Here is a 25638-nt window from a genome sequence, read left to right as displayed (position 1 = left end):
AAGCATGGATTGATTTTACTAATAAGTAATTTTTTTAAAAAAGAGGCAGGTATCTAGTTGTCAAGTGTCCTCCCAAAGGCATCTGGTGGGGCCATTGTGAGATATAGGAAGCTGGACTAGATGGGCCCTTAGCTTGATCTAGCAGGGCTCTTCTTATGTGCTTGCTAAACAAAGAAATTCCAGTTACAGACCCACCTCTTCCCCATCCCCCAGCAAAATAAAAGGAACAGGAAAGGAAGCAGACTGAAAATGCAATGGAAAGATTCAATGAATGAAGCCACAGCCTTGAGATTTCATCATGTCAATGATAGAATCTTGTTATGTGCTATTGAGTTGCTTTAGAGTTACGGTGATCTGAACGTGGTTTTGAAGTATGTGGCGTTAAAGGGTTGGATATTCACCCACAGTGAATCGCTAAGCAGGGGTTTGAACCCAGGTTTCCTGGGTCCTAGTGTGACACTCTATTATACTACACAGTTCCCCTATTAAATCAGATGATAACCATAAACTGGAAACATCATGTAACAACAACATGGAGCTAAACCCACTGAATGCAATGACTCATAGTGGTGGATTTCTATAACATGTCTTATTTTTTTCTGCAGCCTGCTATATGTTTGAGGTTTTGGGTTGGTTTGAACATGTTTATGAATACAGTGGTGCCTCGCTTAACGAGCGCTCCATTTAGCTTTACGATGTTCCCTATGGGGTGTTTTTGCTTCGCGATGACCAATCATCGCAAAGCAACCATTTTCGCACAGCTGATCAGCGGTTTCAAAATGGCCACTGGGGAAAAAACATGGCCGCCTGCTGTTTTCTGGGATGGATTCCTCACTTAACAGGCCGCGAAAATGGCCACGCTATGGAGGATCTTCGCTGAACAGTGAGTTTGAAGCCCCTAGGAACGCATTAATCACATTTTAATGCGTTTCTATGTTTTTTTTATTTCGCATTACGACGTTTTCGTTCATCAGCGATTTCTCTGGAACAAATTAACGTCGCAATGCGAGGCACCACTGTAATTGGTGAGAATGGCCAGAGTAAACATGTTTGAACTTGCTTATGGGTTCAAATGTACAGTAGGTTGCAGAAAAAAATGTGAAATATCATAGAAATCATCTCCCTATGAGGTTTTAGGGACCTTGTGGCACAGTGGTTAAACAGTATTGCTGTCAAGACTGCTCACAACCTAATCTCCATCCCAATGGACCGAGGTAGTTGGATAAAGGTTGACTCAGCTTTCCATCCTTCTGAGGTCAGTAAACTGAATACCCTGCTCACTGGGGGGGAGGGGCGTGTTTAGCCTGCATAATTGTAAGCTGCCCAGAGAGAGCTTTAAGTGCTGTGGGTCAGTACATAAACAGCACATTTTGCTTTGCTTTCTAAATATGGAACAGTCCTTTCTATGTTCTGTAATACTAAATAGGTCTCCGTGATGTGTGTGCTGTGCTTCAGATGTCTGTTCCTCTTTTGGTCTAAGCAAAACATGTTTATATTTTCTAATGCTGTATGTATCAGTTGCAAATGGCAATTAATTTTCTAGGTTCAAGAAGATCTTCAACAGCTGAAGGAGAAACTACGAGATATCAGCCATGACTTGGAAGGAACAGATATTCAGACCCTTGAAGCTGCTATTGAAAGAACAGAAAGTGGATTGAAGGTAGGCTGGTAGCAAAAATGAAAAATTGTCCAGCATTGAAGTCTTCAATTAAAGGAGCCAAATCTTATCTCAGTGGTGTGGGTGATCACAGAACAAAGGAAAGCTAATGATGTGGGTGATTACAGAACAATAGGAAGGCAATTGGCTTCGAGAAAGTACAAAGAGTCAACAAGTAGATGTCTGAGCCAGCGGAGCCTAAAGACAACGCCCTGAGTGCTCCCTTTATTGACTTAGCATGAGTTAGCTTGAGTTACATAGTATATTGTGAGAATTCAGATAGGATACTAGTTACCTAATCTTAACCTGGACTGTCTGAGGAAACTCTGATCTAATGCTCTAGCTCTAAGCAAAAGGGCAGAATGAGGGTTTACCCCACCTGCCGGCAGCTGTCACTTCCTGCCAGGAGTGTGTGCACATCACTGGAACAGAACATAGCTACCACTGTTAGGCAGAGGTTTCCCACAAATGGAATTTCTGTTTTTCTACAGTAAAATGTTTCATATGTGAAATATTGTAGTTGAAAGCTATGTTCACTCTGTTTGGGTGGTCACCATTTGCTTGGCTTGTTGCCACTGATAGGATATAATCTCTGAGAAGTAAAGAGCCTATTACATCTATCACTGTGTTAGCAAAAACCAGCATTTGACCAGATCCCTTGGACAACACTCTGATAATAACCTATTTTTCTTTTTCCTTTTCTCATATCCTTGAACAGAAGCACACCGAGAAGTATTTAAGTGCAGTGAACAGATCCATATTGACTATTTCACAAACTGATAGTAGAGATCTGTGTTCAAGACAGATTTCCAAATGGTAAGAGCATTCTTTTCCTTCCTTCTTCCCTCCCTCAGTTTTTTTGACAGATGGGTGATCTCACCTAGAGAACACTCTCAGTGGTTAGAAGTAAAGGGACAGGGAATGGTCAAAAATAGCAATTTGCAAATTTATATTTTTAAGTGTGCCACATACTGCAAAGGCTGCTACAGTGAGACTTGATAAATGAAACATCAGTTCAATTAAAAAGGGGAGTCACTAAAAAAACCCTTGCAATTTTTTGTGAGCCATTTTAAAAAAATAATAATTTAAAGATATAATGGGAGGAGTCAGTAATGCTCCAAACATTGCCACCCCCATGCCTGCTGGTGGGTAAAACAGAATTTTTGAGCAAGTGGTAGGAAGAGAAGGACTTCTGCTATGCACTACGTCAGGGGTCGTAAACCCCGGTCTGTGGCCTGGTGCCAGTCCATGGACTTGGTGGAACTGGGCCGCGGATACAGATCTCCGCTCCCCCGCATGCACGTGGAGTGGGCTCATGCGGGGGAGCGTGTCACACGTGAGGAGTATAGTGCCCACAGGGGGCATGTCACGCTCGCACAGGGAGCGTGCTGTCCATGCGGGGGGGGGGGTGTCGCGCCTGCAGGGTGTGTGCCGTGCTTGCATGTCTGCAGGGGGGCATGCCATGCTCGCGCAATATTCCACCAAGCATGACATGCCCACTGTGTGAGTGTGGGGCTGCCCCTGCCCACCCACCACCATAGAGCTCATTCCCCACAGCCAGTTCGCAGCCCCAAAAAGGTTGGGGACTGCTGCACTACGTCATGTACTGAATCCCAAGCCGTCATGTACTGAATCCCAAGCCGGAATTAAAATTGCCGGAAGAAATATCAACTTCAGATATGCAGGTGATACCACTCTGATGGCAGAAAGTGAGGATGAATTAAAGAACCTCTTAATGAGGGTGAAAGAGGAGAATGCAAAAATTGATCTGAAGCTCAACATCAAAAAAACTAAGACCATGGCCACTGGTCCTATCACCTCTTGGCAAATGGAAGATATGGAGGCAGTGACAAATTTTACTTTCTTGGGCTCCATGATCACTGCAGATGGTGACAGCAGCCACAAAATTAAAAGATGCCTGCTTCTTGGGAGGAAAGCAATGGCCAACCTTGACAGCATCTTAAAAATCAGAGACATCTTAAAAAGGCACAAGGCAGGGTTGTCCACTTTCTCCGTTATTATTTATTCTAAAGAAATTTTAAACAGACAAATAAGAGGGAATGCTAGAATTAAGTGTCGCAGAATCAGGGGAGAAGAATTTAAGCTGCAAGCATATGCTGATGATTTGACAATAATACTAGAAAACCCTCTGGACAGTTTGGCAGAATTAGTGAGAAGTACAGTATAGAAGAATTCAGAGCTGTTGTGGGTCTTAAAATAAACTATAAAAAAAACAAAGTTCATGACTAAAATCATAAAGAAATAAGACGTGGAAAGACTGGCAATGAAAACTAATTTCGAGGAGGTACAGGAAGTGAATTATCTAGAAGTTATCATCACAAAAAACCAAGTAATTTGATGAAAATTATCTTACAACACAGAAGGAAATTCAGAATGACCTGGAAGAATGAAATAAGCTACAAACCTCTATGATGGGAAGAATCTCGACAATAAAGATGATGATATTACCAAACTGCTATTTTTATTTCAAAATTTACCATTTTTATTAAATTATAAATACTTCAAGAATATGGACAGCTTGACTTCGAAATTTGTATGGAAGGCCAAGAAACCAAGAATAAAACTTAGAATATTGCAAGACTTGTTCAGGACTACCGAATTGGCTGTTATATTATAAGGCATGTGTCATGGTCTGGATAAAAGAATGGATAATACTAGAACATCAAAGATTATTGAAATTGGAGGGTCATGATCTAAAAATGGGTTGGCATGCATATGTGTGGTATGGGAAATACAAAGAACAATCACATTTTGCAGAACATATTCTGAGGAAGGCGCTCTGCTTAGTATGGCAAAAATTTCAAACACAAGCCTAAAAGAAAATTCCAATATGGGTAGCTCCAATAGAAGCATTTACTTTGAAAGTGTTGAATCAGAAGGGAGTGTATAAAGAATTATTAACTAAAGATCAGAATATAAAAGATCTAGAGAAACTGGGTCTAGCTACATATTGGTGGTCAATGTTGAAATTAGAATCAAGATATAAAAAGGATAAAACTATGGGCTTTTTTTGAGGGGAAAGTCCAGGTGGATGAATTATGAATTTCCACTAATGAGAAAATAATTTTAAAAAATGTATACATACTTATTGGAATACAAGTTGGAGGACAAGAGGGTGAAAGAAATGATGGTAAAATGGGCACAACATTTTGGGTACAATATTGATATTGATGAATGGACAAAGATATGGAAAGAGAATCATAAAATGATTCAGCCAGTGAATCTTAGAGAAAATGTCCTTAAAATGTTTCATAGATGGCATTGTACCCCTGTAAAATTGGAAAAAATGTCAGAAGGTAACAGTAATGTTTGTTGGAAGTGTAAAAAAAAAGCCAGGGACCTATTATCATATGTGGTAGTAATGTGAAAAAGCAAAAAATAAAATAAAAATAAAAATAAATGGATACAGGTTTGGGAAAAGAAAACGTTCAACAAAAATTAAATTTTAAACCTGAATATAATGCCAGAAATTATTGACAAGAAAATAAAATGTAGTCTACTGTATATACGTATTCACAGCAGCTCGGTTACTCTGGGCCCAAAAATGGAAGAATGAAGAGACACCAACGATGGATGAGCTATTAAAGAAGCTACCGGACATTGCAGAACTAGACATGCTTTCAGAGGCACTACGGGATCAACCAAGAGACTTTGTAAAGCAAAGCTGGAAGCTGATATATAACTGGGCCCAGAAAAGGACAGGAACTTAGGGGGAAAATTAGTTTATAGTGAATCAGTGCTCACTGGAATCCCCTTGAAAATACTTTGATGACCAGACGATGCCCAGCTATGTCCCTATCTTGATGTGGGGGCGCTCACCACTTTGATCCATGCGCTTGTAGTCTCAAGATTAGACTACTGTAATGCGCTCTACGTAGAGCTGCCTTTGAGACTGATGCAGAAATTTCAGATGGTACAGAATGCGGCAGCCAGACTTCTTACAGGGGTGAAAAGGTACCAACATATTTCCCCCACGCTGGCCGCCTTACATTGGCTGCCTATTCATTTCCACATTGATTTCAAAGTTCTTATGATTACATGTAAGGTCAAATTTTACCTCGATATCTGGCAGAGTGCCTTCTCCCACCCAGTTCTTCCAGAGTCACTCGTTCCAGCCAGGCCGGGCGGCTGAGGGGCCTAACGCCGAGGGAGGTCCGGAAGGAAAGAACGAGGAACAGGGCCTTCTCGGCAGTGGCCCCTTGTCTTTGGAACAACTTGCCGGTAGAGATCTGCCTGGCTCCCTCTCTGGGTGTTTTCAGGAATAAACTTAAAACCTGGCTATTTGGGCAAGCTTTCCCTCCTGCCGTATCTTATATACTTTCACCACCTTGGTTCTATAATATTTTTTTTGTTTTTACATTTGTAAACTGCCCAGAGTAGACTTTTGGTCTAGAAGGGATGGGATAAAAATCCAATAAATAAATAAATAAAAATCTTCACAGGTTAAGCTTCCAAGTAAAAACTTTAATAAAACAATAAAAGATCAAGCTTTCAACAAGGAAAACACATCATGTCGTTTCAGGATTATGAACAGCATACTAACTACATTACATACAGTTATATGTACTCAATGTGATTAAAACACAAAACATTCCAGGTGTACTAATAGTGGTTTGTGTACTTTTCTGCCCTCTACTCTTCCAGCTGTAGAAATAAATCTGAAATTCAACTAAACTTTATAGCTTTAAATTATTTCATCCTGTCTCTTTCTTATTTTCTCTCTTAACTCAGGGGGATCCCCTTGGAGACTTCTCAGAAAGAAATAACTTTCCCAGAAATTTCTCCAATTGCCACTAAGCCCAGCAGGTCGCTACTGCAGATGTCTTCAGGTTCAAAGGTCTGATCTGAAGCAACTTTTGCTCTATTGTCTCCAATGTTTTATACTGTAATGTGCTCTACGTGGGGCTCCCTTTGAAGCTGACGCGGAAACTTCAGGTGGTGCAGAACGCGGCAGCCAGACTCCTCACTGGAGTGAGAAAATACCATCATATCTCTTCTATCCTGGCCAAGCTGCACTGGCTGCCCATCCGTTTCCATGTCGACTTCAAAGTGTTAATGCTTACATACAAGGTCCTAAACGGTTCAGGACCTCGTTATTTGGCGGAACGCCCGATCCCACCTAGATCTACCTGGATCACCCGCACGAGCCAGGAGGTGAGGCTGAGGAGCCTAACGCCGAGGGAGGCCTGGAAGGAAAGAACACGAAATCGGGCCTTCTCGGCGGTGGCTCCTCACCTCTGGAATAACCTACCTCCAGCAATTCGTGCGGCCCCTACGCTGGGCATATTTAAGAGTCAACTAAAAACATGGTTATATGTTCAGGCCTTCCTTCCTGTCAATACTTAATTTCCTTTCTCTTTCCATTTATTATTTGTTTTATTATATGTGGTGTTGTTTATCTGAAAAAAAAATTATGCTTCACTGTATACTTTTTATGGAAGCTGCTCAGAGTGGTCGATTTGACAAGATGAGCAGGATATAAATCAAATAAATAAATACAGTGGTGCTTTGCATAACGAGCGCACTGTTGAATGATGAATCTGCATTGCGATGTGGATTTCCCCATCGCTAATGCAAGGGCATGCTCGCATTACGATGGGGGGATCAGCTGTTTGGCGGTTCCAAAATGGCCACCGGACACCCAAAATGGCCACCGGGACACCCAAAATGGCCACCAGGACACCCAAAATGGCCGCCGGAACATGGGAAAACATCGGAGAATGGTGAGTTTTGGGCCCATTTGGAATGGGTTTCCCCGTTCCGCTTAACAATGCTTTCCCATAGCGAAGGTTAATCCGGAACGGATTAATCTCGCTGTGCGGGGCACACTGTAAATAAATAAACCATCTGATACATCCATCTGACCTTCCCTTCCAAAATGCTCTCTCAGAGAACTTTCCGAGTGGCAACACCTAATCTGGTGTTTTGCTTCAGTCAATCAAAGCAGGTTCTGTCTTGACAGTAGTAGAGTTGAAGCTTTAGCATGTGAGGCCTGCTATGGATCAGAGGTGGGTGGAAAAGGGGGCATAACAGATGTAATCTAGTACAAGTCCACAAGACAAGGACTTTCTCTGGTTCTGATACTCATGTAACAGAACCAGTAAATCATGAGCTTCATCTCAGAAATGGGTGTACCCTGAGCCTACACAAGAGTAATGTCTTTAATAGGCCATCCAGAAAGACACGAAACATTTGCAGTCATAGAATCATAGTATAATTGAGTTGGAAGGGGCCTATAAGGCCATTGAGTTCAACCCTTGCTCAATGCTGGAATCCAAGTCAAAGCAGATCTCATAGATGGTTGTCCATTTTCCTCCTGAATACATCCAGCATTGAAGTGCTCACCACCTCCCAAGGTAATTGGTTCAATTGCTGTACTGCTCTAACAGTTAAGAAGTTATTACTGATATTTAGCCTAAAACTGGTTTCCTGTTGCTTGAGCCCATTATTATGTGTCCTGTACTTTGGGATGGCTGGGAACAGATCCTGCCCCTCCTCTGTATGGCAATCTTTCAAGTACCTTGCTTCCCCAAAAATAAGACCTAACCTGAAAATAAACCCCAGTATGATTTTTCAAGCTGCTGTAATATAAGCCCTACCCCCAAAATAAGCCCCAGTTAAGTGAAACCTTGCCCCTGCAGCATTGTGAAGCAACCAGAAGATGATGACATGACTGTATTTGAATAAATCTAGATTGTTGTACATGAAAAAAATAAAACATCCTCTGAAAATAAGCCCTAATGCATTTTTTGCAGCAAAAGTTAATAGAAGACCCTGTCTTATTTTTGGTGGAACACGGTACAGTATTTGAAAAGTGCTATCACATCTGCCGTCAGTCTTCTTTTTTAAAGAATAAACATGTCCAGTTCTTTCAGTCTTTCCTCATAGGGCCTGGTTTCCAGTCCCTTGACCATCCTTGTTTCCTCCTCTGAATTTGCTCCAGTTTGTTGGCATTCTTCTTAAAGTGTGGTGTCCAGAACTGGACACAGTACTCTAGGTGAGGCCTAACCAGTGCTGGATAGAGGGGAACTAGTACCTCATGGGATTTGGAGACTATACTTCTGCTAATGCATCTTAAAATCGTATTTGCCTCTTTTGCAGCCACATCATGCCATTGACTCATATTCAACTTTTGATCTACAACAATTCTAAGTTCCTTAGAATTTGCAAACATTTGCATGGGACAGAGCCTTCCCTTGTTTTTTATCCCCTTGCCTACCTTTGCTTTTGTTAATGGCCAGAGTGGTATTTCTTCTTTTCAGGCTTGGAGTGTTCAACTTGTTAAGGAAACATAGCAACTCCATAACTTAAGTGCTGGTGTGACGACATACAGTATGGATGAAAGCTCAGTTTTCTTTGAAGTTTTTTGAACAGGGTCTCTCTTAGTTTCCATGGATGAAATCATTGTCGCTGTCCATACCAGTTTGTGTGTTGTAGGAGTTCATGGGGCAGAGGCAGAAAACTTTGAAAAGAGCCAGCTTTGCTGAGAGTGGGAGTTTCTGCTGGGACCACCTTCACATCATCTTCTTTTCTGTATTCATTTTTTTGAAGTTACCTAACAGCTCTCTGGCATTGCCCTGCCTTTGGTACGCATAGTAATAATTTTTTTAAAAATAAGAACATTTTTTGGAGAAAGGAGACAATAAGTCTTAGTTGAGAGAAAATATGTAACAGCATGCCTACTGACACGTCCACTGTTGCCCCTTCGCAGTCACATATCCCAGAAAGCAGAGGAAAAACAATGTCATAGAGTCAGAGCAAAATAAATTATCTCAACTGACTGAACAAAAAGAGATGATTACCCAGTAAAAAAATACTGGGCTTCCCCATGCTTAGCTTTATGTTGTGTGCTTGCCAGTTTTTACACTGATTTTATCTGTGCCAACTCTGATAGAAAATGTGTCTTAAATAGCCAGTGTGATTGTCCCCAAATGACAGTGCAGTAAGAACAGAATCCATTGGCCCTACAAAATATTTTTTCCATCCACCCCATTCCTCCTCTTCAGCATGCATGGTTGAGCTTAATTTAGAGAGAGGGCACACTATGGTTTCCCCCTGTAGTTTACCTTGGGCAGCTGGAGCCCCACTGCCCTTTCATGTTGATAGCATCTGCTGACACGTGAGAGAGCTCTAATAATTCTCAGTCAAAAAAGAAATGTAGTGCTGTTTTACCAGCTGTTTTCTGTGATTGCACATTGGCAAAATGGCTTTTTATTATTAAGTAGTAGTGAAATCCAGCAGAGAAATGGATGTGATTTACCTGTTCTAAGTTTCTGAGCATAGAATAGGTTAAAATATTCACTAGTGAATTATGTCTTACAAATGTCATGAAAATCCAAATATTGTGATTTAAACAAATCATGTCATCTCTTGATTCTAAAGATGGTATCGCTATTTTTAAAATAAAACAACAATGAGGCACATAATTGGTAGGTCATTATGCATTTGCTTTATGTTGAGGATCTGAGCTCCACTTGTGCAGAAATTTTGAATTTTTTTTATGCGAAGTCGTTAGCCTCAGAAGTTTGGTACACTCCACTCTAGGAAATTTAGCAGAGCTCTAAGTGGGTACAGCTATGCTTGTTGACTGTCCATTATCTGGGGAGCAAACGAGGAGAAAACTTGAAATAATTTTCAAGGCAGAAGCCTCTGTGCTGAAAGGTCAGAAGACCTGCAATTGTAAGATCGAATACACGCGATGGAGTAAGCTCCTGTCCCTAGTCCCAGCTCCCACCAACCTAGCAGATTGAAAGCATGCAAATGCAAGTAGATGAATAGGTACCACCACGATGGGGAGGTAACTGTATTCCGTGTCTAGTCACGATGGCCACGTGACCATGGAAGATTGTCTTCACAAACGCTAGTTCTAAGGGTTCGAAACGGAGATGAGCACCACCCCCTAGAGTCAGACACAACTGGACTAAAAATGTCAAGGGGAACCTTTACCTTTTTTGGTAGGATGAGGAATGCAGCTGTTGATCAAAGCAGAAATTACTACATCCACTATACCCAAGAAACCCCTCCACGATGTCAGTAGAGTTCTGATAAAAAGAGTCTATGTAGATAAATGCAGTACCTTTGTAGCCAAGTGTGGCATTTTTCTATCTAGCACCTCATCCTCTCTTCTCACGTCTTGTCTCCATTTTCCTCTTGACGTACACCACAGGGAGGGGTGGGCTCTGGCTTGGATTAGAACACACAGCCTGCTAAGCCTAAATTCTAGAAGGTGGAAATTCTTGTTGGGACAGCAGCATATGTTCTTGGGGCAACAGCGTTTGCCATCATTTCCCCAGCTGCCATCCCGGTAAGAGTGTTCCCACTTCATGGAGCTAGGAGTTGTGTGAAAGCGGTGAACTGGGCGGATGTGCAGATGGGGCTTTGTAGAGGAAGAGAAAGGAAGCATGGGGAGGTTTGGGTCTGCTGGGAAAAAGAAAAAGTGTTGGGTGTTGCACCAATTCTGCACAGACTTACTGTTGTTCTGTGTTATAATTCTTCAATGGGGTCTTGCTCCAGTCAGTGCTGTTATACATGCCACAAAGCATCACTCCAAGGGAAAGCAGTATTCAGTAGGAACAACCGTTCTGAGGTGGTGACTACACAGCAAGTGATGGGAATTCACTCCCATTCACTTGCTGTAAAGTTGCATCAGGGAATTGGGGTCTGCTCGATTTTAGTAGTCACAAAAGGAAATAGGAGAAAGGCCCTTTGGAAGAAGAAGGAAGCCTCTACTTTCTGAGAAGAGAAACACTGCCTTATTAAAAGTGCCTTTTTCTGCAAACGTTCCGGGGGGGGGGGTTCACAGGTTACTCAGCTGTTGTAAAAGGGGGTCATGAATTGAAAAGGCTTGGGAACCTCTGGTCTACAGTATGGCACCTTAAAGACTAACTGCTATAATGTGAGCTTTTGTGGACAAGTCTTCCTTCCTGCTTTCAAATTGCTTGTGTGCAGAATATCCTTGAAAAAGGTGAAAATTCCCCATGTTTTTGTTCCACACAGCATTTATTTCAGCTTTTTCTTACAGCACAAGTTTTCAGTGATGATGAAGATTTTGTACAATCCAGAAAATGCCTGCCACCGAAGTATTCTAAATGAGAACTATAGAGTTGGCCTGCCGCTCATTAATCAAAGAAAAATGGCTTCTGTAAGTAGCTAAGATTTTTTTAATTTAATTTTTAAATGTTACCCCTGTCCATCTAGCAGCTAGGCCACTACTCTGGGCAGCCTACAACAAAATGACATGGCCATAAAATGAAATTTATCAGTCAACATCAATTTAAAACATTAAACAGAGAAAACCAATCTTTAACAATGTATAAAAAGCAGCTGATATAAACGATGATGACAAAACAGAGACAATTAACCCCAAAATAATGGGATGTCAATAATTAAAGGAGGCAAAATTAGTTTTAAACAGAATATTTACTGAAATATTAAGCCAGTCTTAGATTCCTGCAAGTAATCTATGCAGTTTTGGATTTTTACGTTTTGGAGGGCAGAAGATTCCCTAGCACTCTAGATGGGCAGGGTATGAATGAACGAACAAACAAACAAATAAATAACAGTACCATATGTCAGGATCCTTCTGCATAGATTGTGTGAGATGGGATGAAGGCCACTGTCCTGCAGGCTTCCAATCTTACTTAACCTGTTTCCGAAAGTGGTGTTGGGGAATTATTGGTGTGCCCAGCGGCAGTTATAGGTGGTCATACTGGGGTTTATTTTATCCTCCATGCTTCTCAGTTGCTATTCTGCAGAATAAAAATGTGTTAATTTCCAATCGAAACTCTTATCAGGGATGGGATTAGCCTTATTTCCTTTGAAAGGAGTGTCTGTATTCCCTTATATTCCATAGAAGTTACTCTGTCTTGCATTCCCAGCAAATAACCCTCTTCAGGTTACATAACAAGACCTCTGAAGTTAATTTCAGCCTGTTCATATGACAGATGGTGATCCTTCAGATATCCTGGTCCTGAACTGTTTAGGGTTTGATAGATAAGTACCAGCATCTTGAGGTGGACTGACAATTAACTGGAAGTCAAGTTGTAAGACAAAATTCATTGGAAACGACAATAATGTTAACAAAATAGATAGCTGTTAATGATAGGAGGTCAGTAATTCATAGGGTCTCCATGAATCAGAAGCAATTTGATGGTGTATAACAACACTGTGGCGTAAGGAAAGGATTAATACTCTTCAAGCCTGAATCACATTTGCTATTTACTAAAAATCTAAGACCTATCATTTAGAGTCAGGTGCAAAATAGCAGCTTAGACATATGGACATATGTCAAAAATTAAAAAACAGGGTGGCTGTGAGCATATGCACACCCAAAGTATTTTGAGCAGTATCAGAATTAAGTTAGCAGATCCCTTCATGACCAAATCTGTTTGTGGTTGACTTTACAGTGGTGCCCCGCATAATGAGCGCGATGTGTTTTTTGCGATCATTTTTGCGATCGCATTGCGATGTTTTAAATGGTAAAACATCACTTTGCGATGATCGGTAAGTGGTTCGCTTACCGATTTTCGCATAGCGATGTTTTTTCTAACAGCTGATCAGCGGTTCCAAAATGGGCACCGGGTAAATAAAATGGCCTCCCGCTGTGTTTTTGCCCGAATTCCTCGCTTACCGGGCAGCGAAAATGGCGGCCGCATGGAGGATTTCGCAGAATGGTGAGTTTTTTGCCCATAGGAACGCATTAAACGTGTTTTAATGCATTCCTATGGGCTTCTTTGTTCCGCATAGCGATGAATCCCTATAGCGACGATTTTTCTGGCATGGATTATCGTAGCTATGCGGGGCACCACTATATTTCTTATTTTTTCAATTATTGAAAAAAGGCTTTTTGGTTGATGACACTAATTCCGTGTTTCCCCAAAAATAAGACAGGGTCTAATATTAATTTTTACTCCAAAAATGCACTAGGGCTTGTTTTCAGGGGATGTTTTATTTTACAGTCCTGTCATCTTCTTCTGCTTGCTGCACAATGGTGGAGGGCGGCGTTCCACTTATTTATTTATTTATTTTATTTTATTTTATTTTATTTTATTTATACACCGCCTATCTAGTCATTTCAACCACTCTAGGCGGCTTACAACATAAAGGATAACAAGTTCAAGAAAAATTTATAACAATTAATTAATTAAATAATTCTGCGATGGGAAAAATACAAAATAAATCAAATAAAGAGAAAAAGAATAAAAAAGGAAAGAGTACAGGAATTAACTGGAAGGGAAGGCCTGCCTATACATCCACGTTTTTAGTTGGTTCTTAAAAGTACCCAGCGAGGGTGTAGCGTGAATCTCCGTAGGTAGGTTATTCCAGAGGCGAGGAGCCACTGCCGAGAAGGCCCGGTTTCTAGTTCTTTCCTTCCAGGCCTCCCTCGGCGTCAGGCTCCTCAACCTCACCTCCTGGCTTGTGCTGGTGACACGGGTAGAACTAGTTGGGAGTAAGCGTTCCGCCAAGTATCGAGGTCCTAAATCGTTTAGGGCTTTATATGTAAGCATTAACACTTTGAAGTCAATGCGGAAACGGATGGGCAGCCAGTGCAGCATGGCCAGAGTAGGAGAGATATGTTGGTATTTTCTCTCTCCAGTGAGGAGTCTGGCTGCTGCATTCTGCACCACCTGAAGTTTCCGCATCAGCTTCAAAGGAAGTCCCACGTAGAGCATGTTACAGTACTCTAATCTAGAAATTACGAGCGCATGTACTAAAGTAGTGAGCACCCCCGTGTCTAGGTAAGGTTGCAGCTGGGCAATCCGCCAAAGGTGGAAAAAGGCAGTGCGGACTACCGACGCCACCTGCATTTCCATGGTGAGCATCGGGTCCAGGTGTACCCCCAGGCTGCGGACCCCACTCTTCGCGGCCAGGGCCACCCCCCCAAACATGAGGGAGTTTCCCAAGCCATCATCCACAGGGCCACCCACCCTCAGAACTTCCGTCTTGTCTGGGTTCAGCCTCAGCCCGTTCTCCTGCATCCATTGCTGTACGGCCCCCAGGCAGCTCTGGAGGGACAGGATGGCATCACCTGCAGTTGGTGAAAAGGAAATATAGAGCTGGGTGTTATCAGCATATTGATGACACGATGCTCTACACCCCCTGATGACTCCACCCAGCGGCCTCATATAGATGTTAAATAGCATTGGGGAGATGATCGACCCCTGTGGAACCCCACAATTGAGATTCCACAGGGCCGAAATACTCTCCCCAAGCTGCACTCTCTGGGGGCGGTCCTCCAAGAAGGAACGGAACCAGGCCAGAGCCAAGCCACCGATACCCAACTCAGAGAGCCTCCCCAGGAGTATACCGTGGTTGACGGTATCGAAGGCCGCCGAGATGTCGAGGAGGACCAACAAAGAAATTTTACCGCTGTCGGCCTCCCTCAACAAGTCATCGTACAGGGCGACCTATGCCGTCTCTGTACCGTGGCATGGCCTGAAGCTCAACTGAAAAGGATCCAGGGCATCTGTTTCATCCAGATGTGCCTGAAGCTGGTCAGCCACCACCCTCTCAACCACTTTGCTCATGAAAGAAATATTGGCGATGGGCCTATAATTGCCAATTTCATCTGCCGCCAAATTAGATTTCTTTCTTATGGGCCTAATGAGTGTTTCCTTGAGGGCAGAAGGAAACCTGCCCTCAAGGAAAGACCTATTTATTATTGCAGTGGCCCATTTTGTTATCGGCCTGGCTGCTTTGATTAGCCAGGCCGGGCAGGGGTCCAAGGAGGAGGTGGTGGCTCGACAGAGGTCAAGCACTCTGGCCACAGAATCAGGCGTGACAGGCTGAAAGGAGTCAAGGGTAACCGGGCAAGACGGAGCGCTGGATATCTCTGCTCGACTCACTGTGTTCAAAAAAGGAGAAAGGTCCTGTCAAATGGCCTCCACTTTAGATTTTAAAAAGGCTGTAAACTGGTCAGGTGAAAAACTAGGGGGAGGCCTATCATCCAGACCAGTTCCGGATAGGTCGCACACTATACGGAATAACTCCACCTGCTGGTTGGACGCTTCGCTTATCCGGTTAGTGAAGTAAGTTCGACAAGCAGCCTTTACCTTAGACAGGTAAAGGTTAGTTGCAACCCTGACAGCTATCCTATTATAATCCGTCGGGTTCTTCCTCCACCTACGCTCTAGCCTTCTCCTATGTCGCTTCAGCGCTCGAAGCTCCTGGTTAAACCAGGGCGCTGGACGAGCTCTACGATGGAGAGGGCGTTTAGATGCAATCGTGTCTATAGCCCTGGTTGCGAAGGTGAACCAGCTATCAACCACAGCGTCGACAGGAGCGCTAGCCAGGTCCGCCGTGACCCCTCTCATGACATCCTGGAATCCAGCCGGATCCAGTAGCCTTCGAGGGCGGACCATAGAAATAGGTCCCTGCTCCCTGCGAGGGGGGAGAGGCACTGTGAGGTTACATTTTATTAGGTGGTGATCTGACCATGACAAGGGGACTGACATGAGGTCCGTCACCACCAGATCACACTTGCTCCAACTGGAGGAAAAGACCAGGTCCAGTGTGTGACCACCCACGTGGGTGGAGCCGTTGACATGTTGGGACATGTTCAAGGAAGCCGTGGTTTCCAAGAACTCAAGAGCTGACCCAGATGGCTCTGCCCCCACGTGCACGTTGAAATCACCCAAGACCAAAAGCCTCGGAGATTCCAATAGTGCTGCGGAGACAAAGTCAGTCAACTCCGGAAGGGAAGTGGCTGGATCGCGGAGAGCACGGTAACCCAGCAAAATCCCAATACCATCCCTGGCCTCAATCGACACATGGAGTGCCTCTAGACCCGGCTTTACCATCGAGGAGCGCCTAGTAACCTCCAAGCTGGATTTATAAACATTGGCTACTCCTCCCTCCCGCCCCTCCAGTCTACCCTGGTGCTGGACAGCATAACCGGGCAGACAGACAAGAGCCAGGGGAGGACCCCCCCTCCCCGCTGATCCACGTCTCGGTTATGCATGCCAGGTCTGCATTCTCCTCCAGGATAAGATCGTGAATCACCTGAGGCTTGTTGGCTATAGACCTAGCATTCAACAGTACCAGAGTTAGAGTGGAGGGCAGGCTGGGCTGGCTACCTCGATACTGAGGGTTGGTCACAGTCTCAGAACAACAGACAGCCTTCAAACATCTGTTCGTTGTTCTTCTGACACAAGTGGGGACTGCGCCAACGCCATATCTCCCTTTACCTGTGATCACCGGGATGTTAAAAGGCCCCTCGCTGGGCAAACAGGTCTTCCATTCCATATCAATAGAAAAGAAAAGAAAGTAAAGAACAGAACCTTAAATAATACCACAAAAGTGCAGGACAAATACAAATACAAAAATAAATACAATATTATATAGTATTATAATTAAAATCTCAATACAAGAGCCCCATATATAAAATTAAATTAAGAAACATCAAGAAGTTACCCCCCACATATAGTCCAGGTCTGTCCTCCTCCACCTCTTAATCTTGTCCTTTTAAGTTTTACTGGTCTTGATGTTATTAATACTTATGTAATTGGGGTTTAATTTTGGGGTAGGGCTTATATTATGAGCATCCTGAAAAATCATACTAGGTCTTATTTTTAGGGTAGGTCTTATTTTCAGAGAAACAGGGTGGATAATTGAGAAGGAAAAACACTTCATGATCTACTACAAATCTCCCATATACCAGGTGATTCTGCTCTAATTTTTAACAATCCTGATTTAAGGAACGTGCCAGAGAGCATTGTGAGTGCTGCATATTGCACCCGCTGCATTTTCCAAACAGGTTTGAAGACCAGGGCCACAAACAATGAAGAAATATATATGAGAGGAAGTCACTGTGATAGATGTGTGTTCTGGATATAATAAACCTGATGCATCAGCTAAAATCAGGCGAATATATTCTTTGCTACAGCACAGACCCAGACATTCAGAAACAGTGTCTGGTACAGGGGCCAAACTGTGCAGTCTTCAGCTTCAGTCCTTTGAAAGGAGTGCAACCAAAACAAACTGTGATCCTAATCCTGATTGTCTCATGGTTGATCTTCAACTTCTTGCCTTTTATCCAATTGTCATGAGTGCATCCGAAGACCTGGAACCAGAAGGGTTCACTGAGGCTGAAGAGAATGCTGAGAGATCGGAAACACCTGAACCGCCTCCAGATTCTCCTTCCACAGCAGACAAGCTTCGGGCCAGGCTTCGGGAAAGACTTAGGACAAGAAGATCAGAGGATCGCTCAAAGGCTGTTCACAGAAACCTACATGCATCTAGTCCTGAGTATTAACAGGATAGAAAGCTTTCCAGCAGCTCAAGGAGCTGTTTTACTATAAAACAGCTCCCGGTGAAGCCAGAAATTATGTGGAAGCAAAGAGTCAAAACCTTGGCTTGCATCCATGCTTCTTGAACAGTGTTCCTGACTCTGAACTCTGGACTCTGCCCCTGGACTACGCTGGTATTGGACTTTGGACTCTGACCCTGGACTACGCTGTGTATCGGACTCTGGACTTTGACGCTGGACTTCATTCTGTGAGTTGATTTATGGACATTGGCTTTGCATTCTTGGTATTCTTGACCCTGGACTGGTTTATCGGACTTTGGCTGTTGTAACCCCCGGGAATGTGACACCAATCCACTGGTGTATCCAAGCATATCTGTGTGACTCTTGACATAAGCTATGGCTCTTGTGTCATTTTTTTTGCCAGGCTTAGATTTTGGAGCACTAGATTTCTGAAGTTGTTTCAAATAAAAATGTATATACTATTACTTTTTAAAAGGTTAGTAAATAACATTAATTACAAGCAACTTAAATGCACAGCATAGCAATATTTGCAAAATTATATCTCTGGGTATTATTAATTATACACAACTACAATATGCAAGTTACCAGCACTTGTGAAAATGTGAAATTATGTTAATTGCAGACAATGAAAATATACAAATTAGAAGTTTTAATTAAAATTGCATGCAAATTATATTAATTACAAGCAATTAAGATGTGCAGCATACTATTGTTTGTGAATATACAAAATCATTTTAATTATTTGTGACTAAAATATGCAGATTAGCAGTGTTAATTAAAATAGTATGCAGATTATGTTAATTGTGTCTATTTTAGAGAGGCAGATTGGCTACAATCCTATCTACTGCCTCTCTTTATCACTTCCCTTTTCTAGTAATTTCTGGCATAATAACTGGCTTTCTTCAGCCATAGAGGATGCACCAAGCGAAATAATCAGTGTCACAGATATATTTCTCAATAACAGCAGTGGCCTGCAAGGGTTTTCTGTTCTCATTTCATAAAAGTTGTTGCGTAGCTGCATAGTTAAACCAACACTTTGAGTACAATATAAACAAATAAACAAATAAATAAATAAGTAAATAAAGTAGTGTGATGTGATGTAAACTTGGAACCTCTTATTCATGAGGAAGAATTCAGTGCTGTAGTGATCTCAGGTTTTTACGAGTTGCTGTCTTCTGGTGCCCATTTAACTAAGTTACTCCAACTGCTTCTTCTCTGTTTTCCCTCTGCCTATTTCCCTCTTGGTCTGTGCAGATATGTATTCGTGTTATTTATGCATGTATTTCAATTCTTGATTTTGAATTTGAACTTATTTACAGGAAATATATGTACATTTTTGAAAGGATAACAATTAAACAATGCTACTTGATTTCAGCTGAACAGCAAAGTGGACTAAAGGGGTATAGGAGTTGCAAGAAACCGTGCATTTAAAATCCTCACATGTGGCAGCAATTACAAAGAAATCTATAATTTTGGCACCAGTAGCAGAAGTAGATTTAAACAAATTGATGTTCCGTGCAGTAGTTTAGACTACGTTTTTTGCATTTGTAAAGAATATAACAAGAGACAACATGAATTAAGAAACTGTCCCTCTTACCAGAAATAAGAAAGGGAATAATTGGTGAGAGAGTTAAGTGAACAGATGACTACTTTCAGGCTCCTCTCAACCTAGAAATGGGAATATGAAGGTCACCCCTATCTTGGATGACTAACAGAGAGCTTTTTGTTGGTAAACAAATTAATCTTTGGAAAGGTCACCATTTGTTTTACATTTGTTATCCAGTTCTTGTCATCTGGAATCCAAGATTGACTGTCATTCCACAAGCGGGAGTGCAGCTAAAGCTGCTTCCATCCATATCAACATTCTTTGATGGAACTCGGTGCCTGATTGAGATGCTATGGGCTGCTGGCTTACAGCTGGCGAGGAACAAGAACTGGGGCCCAGCCTGGAATTCCAATAAGCAGGGTTGGCCGATTCTGCCTGATATAAGCTGGCCCTCTGCCCACAAGTAGAATGTGTGGCAATTCAAACCAGCAATTATTTCGCTCACTTCCTTCTGTGCTGCTTCTGTTCTTTCTTTCTTTCTTTCTTTTTAAAGCACATGTGATGCTTACTGGATTCATGCATCCAGTTATTATATGTGCATCTGTCTGGTAGCCGCCTAGAGTAGTCGAAATGATTAGATAGGTGGGCTATAAATACAATAAATAAAAATAAAATATGGATGAGTTTTCAGAAAGGTAGATTTGGGGGAAAACATGCAATAGGCTTTCAGTTGGGAAGTATTTCCCAACAGTTTATACCTTTATATTTACACATACATGAGAAGACCTGTATTACATTTCATAGTTTGTTCTGTGGGCATGGTAGTTAGCAGAATGAGCAGTAAGCGTAAATATCACATCAGTGACTTGATATGAATCACCTCTCCTGATGTTGGCCCTACTATACAGGACTATTGGAAATATCCCTGCTGTTGTCTTTGTGACAGTGTGGTGGCACTGTGGGCTAAACCACAGAAGCCTGTGCTGCAGGGTCAGAAGACCAGCAGTCGTAAGATCGAATCCATGCAACGGAGTGAGCTCCCATCGCTTTGTCCCAGCTCCTCGCCAACCTAGCAGTTCGAAAGCATGTAAATGCAATTAGATAAATAGGTACCATCTCGGTGGGAAAGCATGTAAATGCAAGTAGATAAATAGGTACCATCTCGGTGGGAAGGTAAAACGGCATTCCCTAGTCATGCTGGCCACGTGGCAATGGAAACTGTCTTCGGACAGGCACTGGCTCTATGGCTTGAAAAGTGGGATGAGCGCCGCCCCCTGGAGTCGGACACGACTGGACTAAAAATGTCAAGGGGACCTTTACCTTTACTAAAGCACCTAAGGAAGTGAACTGCATAGCTTAAGATAAGCACACAAGTGTCTCTAAGAACAGGTTCTTAACACAAGTGTTCTTGATTAAAGTTATATTAGTTATTCATGTATATGCCTGGTTTTGTTTCATTTTGTATCTAATGTCTTCTTTTGCCAACAACAAAAAGCATTTTTTGTAGGAAGTAAAAATATCAGGTGGTGTTTTCACCTATCTCAGAAGATCATCAAATGCTAGAATTCCAAATTTTATCACAGATGGAAAATGTTGCTGGGGGGCGTGTGGGTTGCATGGGCTATATATTTTCCATGTGTTCATAGTTTTGCAGAATTATTTCCATGGGCCACTAGTAATGTGAAATCATTTTCCAAATAATTTATCAGTGTCACTAAAGAGTAGGAACTGAAACAGCCATAAATCTGCAGCCAACTGTTCTGCTTATGTTCCATCACTGAAATTGATCCGATGCTAGGAAAAAGACTTGTCTGTTAACAGCTCTGCTGTGGCAACAGAAAGTGGACAATGAGACGGTCCTATGCATGCAGCATTCAGTGCCCATTTGTGTTTTTTTGTAATATGCCAGATACCTATTTGCCTCATAAATATGTTTTGCCGTGGCACTGTTTTGTTAATAATAAGAACAATGAGCAGAAAAGAACATGCTTTTAAAGTGCTCAGTTTAAATTGAAGCATTGACAAAATAACCGTATTGAGTGGGATGTTTTTATACACCAGAGAAATGCACTTCAAAAAGACTAATAGAATTGTTTTGTCTCATGCCTCAAGTTAATTATACACAGAATTGCTTGAGATACCCGGGAAATACTTCTACTGCACGTTCCAAGCATATTATGCAGAGTAAATGTTTGCCGGCAGCCTAAATTAAGATCCCTGTTCTAACCTTTGAAAATTGTGTTCTGGTGTAATGTTTCTCTCCGCCAGAATGTTTTTGTGAAATTAGACATGTCAAATTCATTGTGATGGAATAAGTCATTTGCCTGGATTTTTCAAGAAGGATCATATGAGCATGGTGTGGATTTTATCTGGTTTCTTCCTTTTCAGTGGGCTCTTCCCACCACACCACTTTACCTGACTAATTCCAGAGAAAGGTTTCTTATATGCATGTTTCTGCAAAATAATCCAAAAACATTCCCTGTGGGGGGGGGGGGATACATACTATGTTGACCTAGGTTCTAAAAGGTTGCAATCTAACTATATTTGCCAGACAAGTCCATGAAACTGCAGAGTTTACTGTCAATGTACAGTAATTAGAATACTTATTTGGACAGTGTGAATGGCAAATTACTATTTTTCTGATTCTAAAAATTCAAAATAATTTATTTTAAAGGATTGTGGAGGTAACTGAATGCTCTTTTAAGGTCAAGCCCGACATCTTTGTATTTATTATTTTGTTTTCCGTTCTGTGCTAAAACAAAAGTGTGCATTGAGAGCCCCAGCAGCTTGTGTATTTTGGGAAGAAATAGTGAATAAGCATCAAGTGTTGTAGCTGTTAGGTGGACCATTGATATGTGTCACTTTAACAGGTAATTAAATTATTTTCACCAGACCCCTACAGACACTCTCAAAGAAAGTGTTCAGTGGCCTGAACCTATGGTGATGATCACAGAATAGAGTTGTAAATGATCTTTATATAGAGATTGTTTAAATCTAGCATTGCCAGAGCATAGTTGCTCAAATGTAACAATGTAACAAGCTTTTAACAAGAGGCCAAGGGTGCTCTTTTTTCAAAAGATACTTGATTATTTATTGTACAATAGTGAGCACACAACTTCATTTGAATTTTAGTTAACTCTCTTTTAAACTGCATTAACTGATGACTGCCAACAATCATATATATTATATATCTGAACTATAAAAACTTAAGATCAAACTTTTTTCTACTAAAGCATAATTAAACTGTTCATGTTAGAAATACTGTAGTATTTCAATCAATTCGGTAACCTTTATTGGCATAGGAAACTTTAAAAAAAACTTATACTGGGAAATTAATAGCAAATAGAGATACACATAATGGTAGTTACACGGCTAAAAAAAAACCAACAACAGCAAAAAACACAATAGGAGATACTTTGGAGTAGTCTAGTTAATTTTTAGAGCCCTGGGCGGAGAGAACCTTTGTAAGAACCTCAGCTACTAAGGCTGTTATTTTTTGTGAATAGTCATTAAGGAGGAAACCTGGGTGTAACTGAGGAGGGCCAGAAAAATTTGAAATTATTGAACCTAATAGACAAGCACGCATATCTTTAAACTCAGGGCAGTGACAAAGGATGTGTGTGACTGAATCTGGTTCTAAACCGCAGAAATTGCAAATTCTTTGTTCAAAAGGTACCCGGGTATATCGTCCTTTAAGCACCTCTGAAGGGAAGATATTCAGTCGGGCTAACATAAAGGCCCTCCTAATAGAGGGGTTCACCAAGGACTGGAAGTAAGAATATCCATAACCAAAGGAGGGAAAAATACCGAAATGAATTGGGGAGCATGTCTGATTCACATTAGAAACTAACTGAAGGTACTCAGACTCCTATAGTCTCTCCTTGATAAGGGAGAGTGCTTGATTAAAATTACTGTTAGATACAGTAGAGAGTTTGAGGATAAGCCAATAGTCATGAGTTTGGATTCACATTGTGAAAACCATATGGATTGGTAAGTATCTTTGAGAAGGTGAACAAGGAGAGCATCTGGGTTTATTTTAAAAAAGAGGCACAGCCAGAATTTGAAAGTAAGAGCCCACGCCGTCGTTGAAGGAAGATGCAGGCCTAGCTCTAGGGCTATAGTAGATAATTTGATTGAATTGGGAATCCCTAGAATCCGTCTATAGAAAGTAGCAGCTAGTATTTATTATTTGGTATGCATGAGTGAAGAGCTCCATGATGTCAAAAAGGTCTGCAGCTAAAATAAAAACATTTCCTCTTATCTCTCCTTAGGCACCAACTCAGAAAGTGGCAAAAGGTGTAACTGTGGGCAACCTCTTGGTCGCTCCACCTTCCTTCCATTTGAATAAGGCTTACACAGGCTTGCCTGTGTCTGACAGAGATGCAGAAAAAGGTCGGTCAGTCTAAGTCTCCTCTTCAGTCTGGTTAGGTTTTTTTCTTTATATGTTTGGTCTAGGCTATTGTGCTGAACGTTGGAGATGGCCTAATTGCTGTTTCTCCTTCTTCTACCCTTCCTTCATCTCCTTACCAGGGCAATAATTTAGTGACAGAGTACATGTTCAGCATGTAAGTGGTTGTAGGTTCAATCCCTCATATCTACAGGTAGGGCTAGGGAAGAAATCTGCCTGAACCCACCTCCACCCCTCTGAGAGCTGCTGCTCATTAGGGTCAACAGTACTGGGCCAGCTTGAGCCATAATCTGGCTCAATGTCAGGAGGTTTTCTATGTTCCATAGTGTGAGATCAAGGGCTTGGGAAGGAAGGGGGAAAAGTTTGGGGGTGAGTAAAAAAAAAAAAAAAAGAGAGAGAGAGAGAGGTCTTGCATATACTTCTGCCCATGCCATGTTCTAGGCAGACAAGACAGAGAAAAAAGATAAAGGAGAGGGGGAAGTCATTGGTACTGTGTTCCACCTCTTATCTCCCTGTCCTCTGACATTTCTTTTTCAACTGTCTCAAAAGTATAAAAGAATAAATGGCGGGGGACTCTTGAGCAAGAAGCATTCTTTCAGTTTTTATCTCTTCCTACATCTTAGTCATCCTTAATAAAGGCCAACATGCTTGACTTAGAAAGCATACTTGGGGACAGAAGACACTGATATTGGTGGGATGAGTTTAGAATTTGGAACTTTACACCAACCTTGTTGGTTTTCTCTAGGCATCCTAAGTTTAATTGAAAGGGGTTTGATCCCTCGGGCTGCTAGGATTACTCTTGAGAAGCCTCTTGTTCTACCCAAACCTGCTCCGCTTCACAAAAGGCACAAGAAACCAGCTGCAGGTGCGTACAAAAAGATGCTGCAGGTAATGCCAGTACATTTTCTGCCACCATCTGGGAAGTCTTCCCTCTGTTCCTTCATTTATAGTGATGGTGGTGGTGCCTGAGGGCTCATCCTTATGGCAGCAAATTATTTCAATGGAGTGGGGTAACTGTAGAATCACAAAACAATGGAGTTTGAGGGGGCCTGTAAGGCTATTGAATCCAACCCCTTGCCCAGGGCAGGAATCCAAATCAACATATTTCTGACAGGTGGTTGTCTAATTTTTTTCTTGAACCCCTCCAGTGTTGGAGCACTCACCATCTCCCAAGGTAATTCTGTTGTCGTACGAGTACTGCTCTAACAGTTGGAAAGTTTTTCCTGATATTTAACCAAATCTAGCTTCCTATAACTTGAGCCCATGATTATGCATGTTATTATGCACTCTGGAATGATTGAGAACAGATCCTGACTCTCCTCTATGTGATGACAATCTTTCAAGTATTTGAAGAGTGTTATCATACCACCAACAACCATCTTATTTTCACAAAGCTAAACATGCCCAGTTCTTCCAGTTTTTCCTCATAGTGGAAGCCCCCTTATCATCCTTGTTGCCCTCCTCTAGTGGTCTAGTGTTTGCTTTTCAAAAAAACCTTATTTTCCCCCCTTGACGCCATAGATGGAAAAAGAGAGAGCAGAGAGATGGAAGTGAGCCCTCATCTGTATCAGAAGCCGTCACGCATCTCCACTCACGCAAGCAAGGAAAATAAGGGCAGCCTTGCTCCTCCCCCATCCTGCATCTCTGTCATTCCACCAAAGAAACCAAAGGAAGAGATTATTCAGGAAGTTCAAAAGCAGGAGCTGGCCGGTAATTCTGCCTTGCTGCCAAAGGTATGA

General features: G+C 41.9%; 1 protein-coding gene across 3 annotated transcripts in view; it reads left to right on the top strand.

Moving 5' to 3' along the window:
- Window positions 1-25638, top strand: part of IQCH (IQ motif containing H) — a 151946-nt gene that overhangs the window by 3041 nt on the left and 123267 nt on the right. For 2 of the 3 annotated variants that reach the window (XM_078380876.1, XM_020810020.3), the window contains exons 2-8: window positions 1544-1660; window positions 2376-2473; window positions 6410-6515; window positions 11700-11819; window positions 23763-23883; window positions 24645-24764; window positions 25421-25632. In XM_078380876.1, coding sequence (XP_078237002.1) covers window positions 1544-1660; window positions 2376-2473; window positions 6410-6515; window positions 11700-11819; window positions 23763-23883; window positions 24645-24764; window positions 25421-25632 — 894 coding nt within the window. Of the gene's footprint in view, window positions 1-1543; window positions 1661-2375; window positions 2474-6409; window positions 6516-11699; window positions 11820-23762; window positions 23884-24644; window positions 24765-25420; window positions 25633-25638 lie in introns of those variants that run through there. The other variant, XM_072981829.2, reaches the window with a different exon arrangement.

The sequence above is a fragment of the Pogona vitticeps genome, chromosome 12 (assembly GCF_051106095.1).
Source record: "Pogona vitticeps strain Pit_001003342236 chromosome 12, PviZW2.1, whole genome shotgun sequence".
Lineage (NCBI taxonomy): Eukaryota > Metazoa > Chordata > Lepidosauria > Squamata > Agamidae > Pogona > Pogona vitticeps.
The sequence above is the reverse complement of the archived record's forward strand: the minus strand, read 5'-3'. Positions and strand labels throughout refer to the sequence as shown.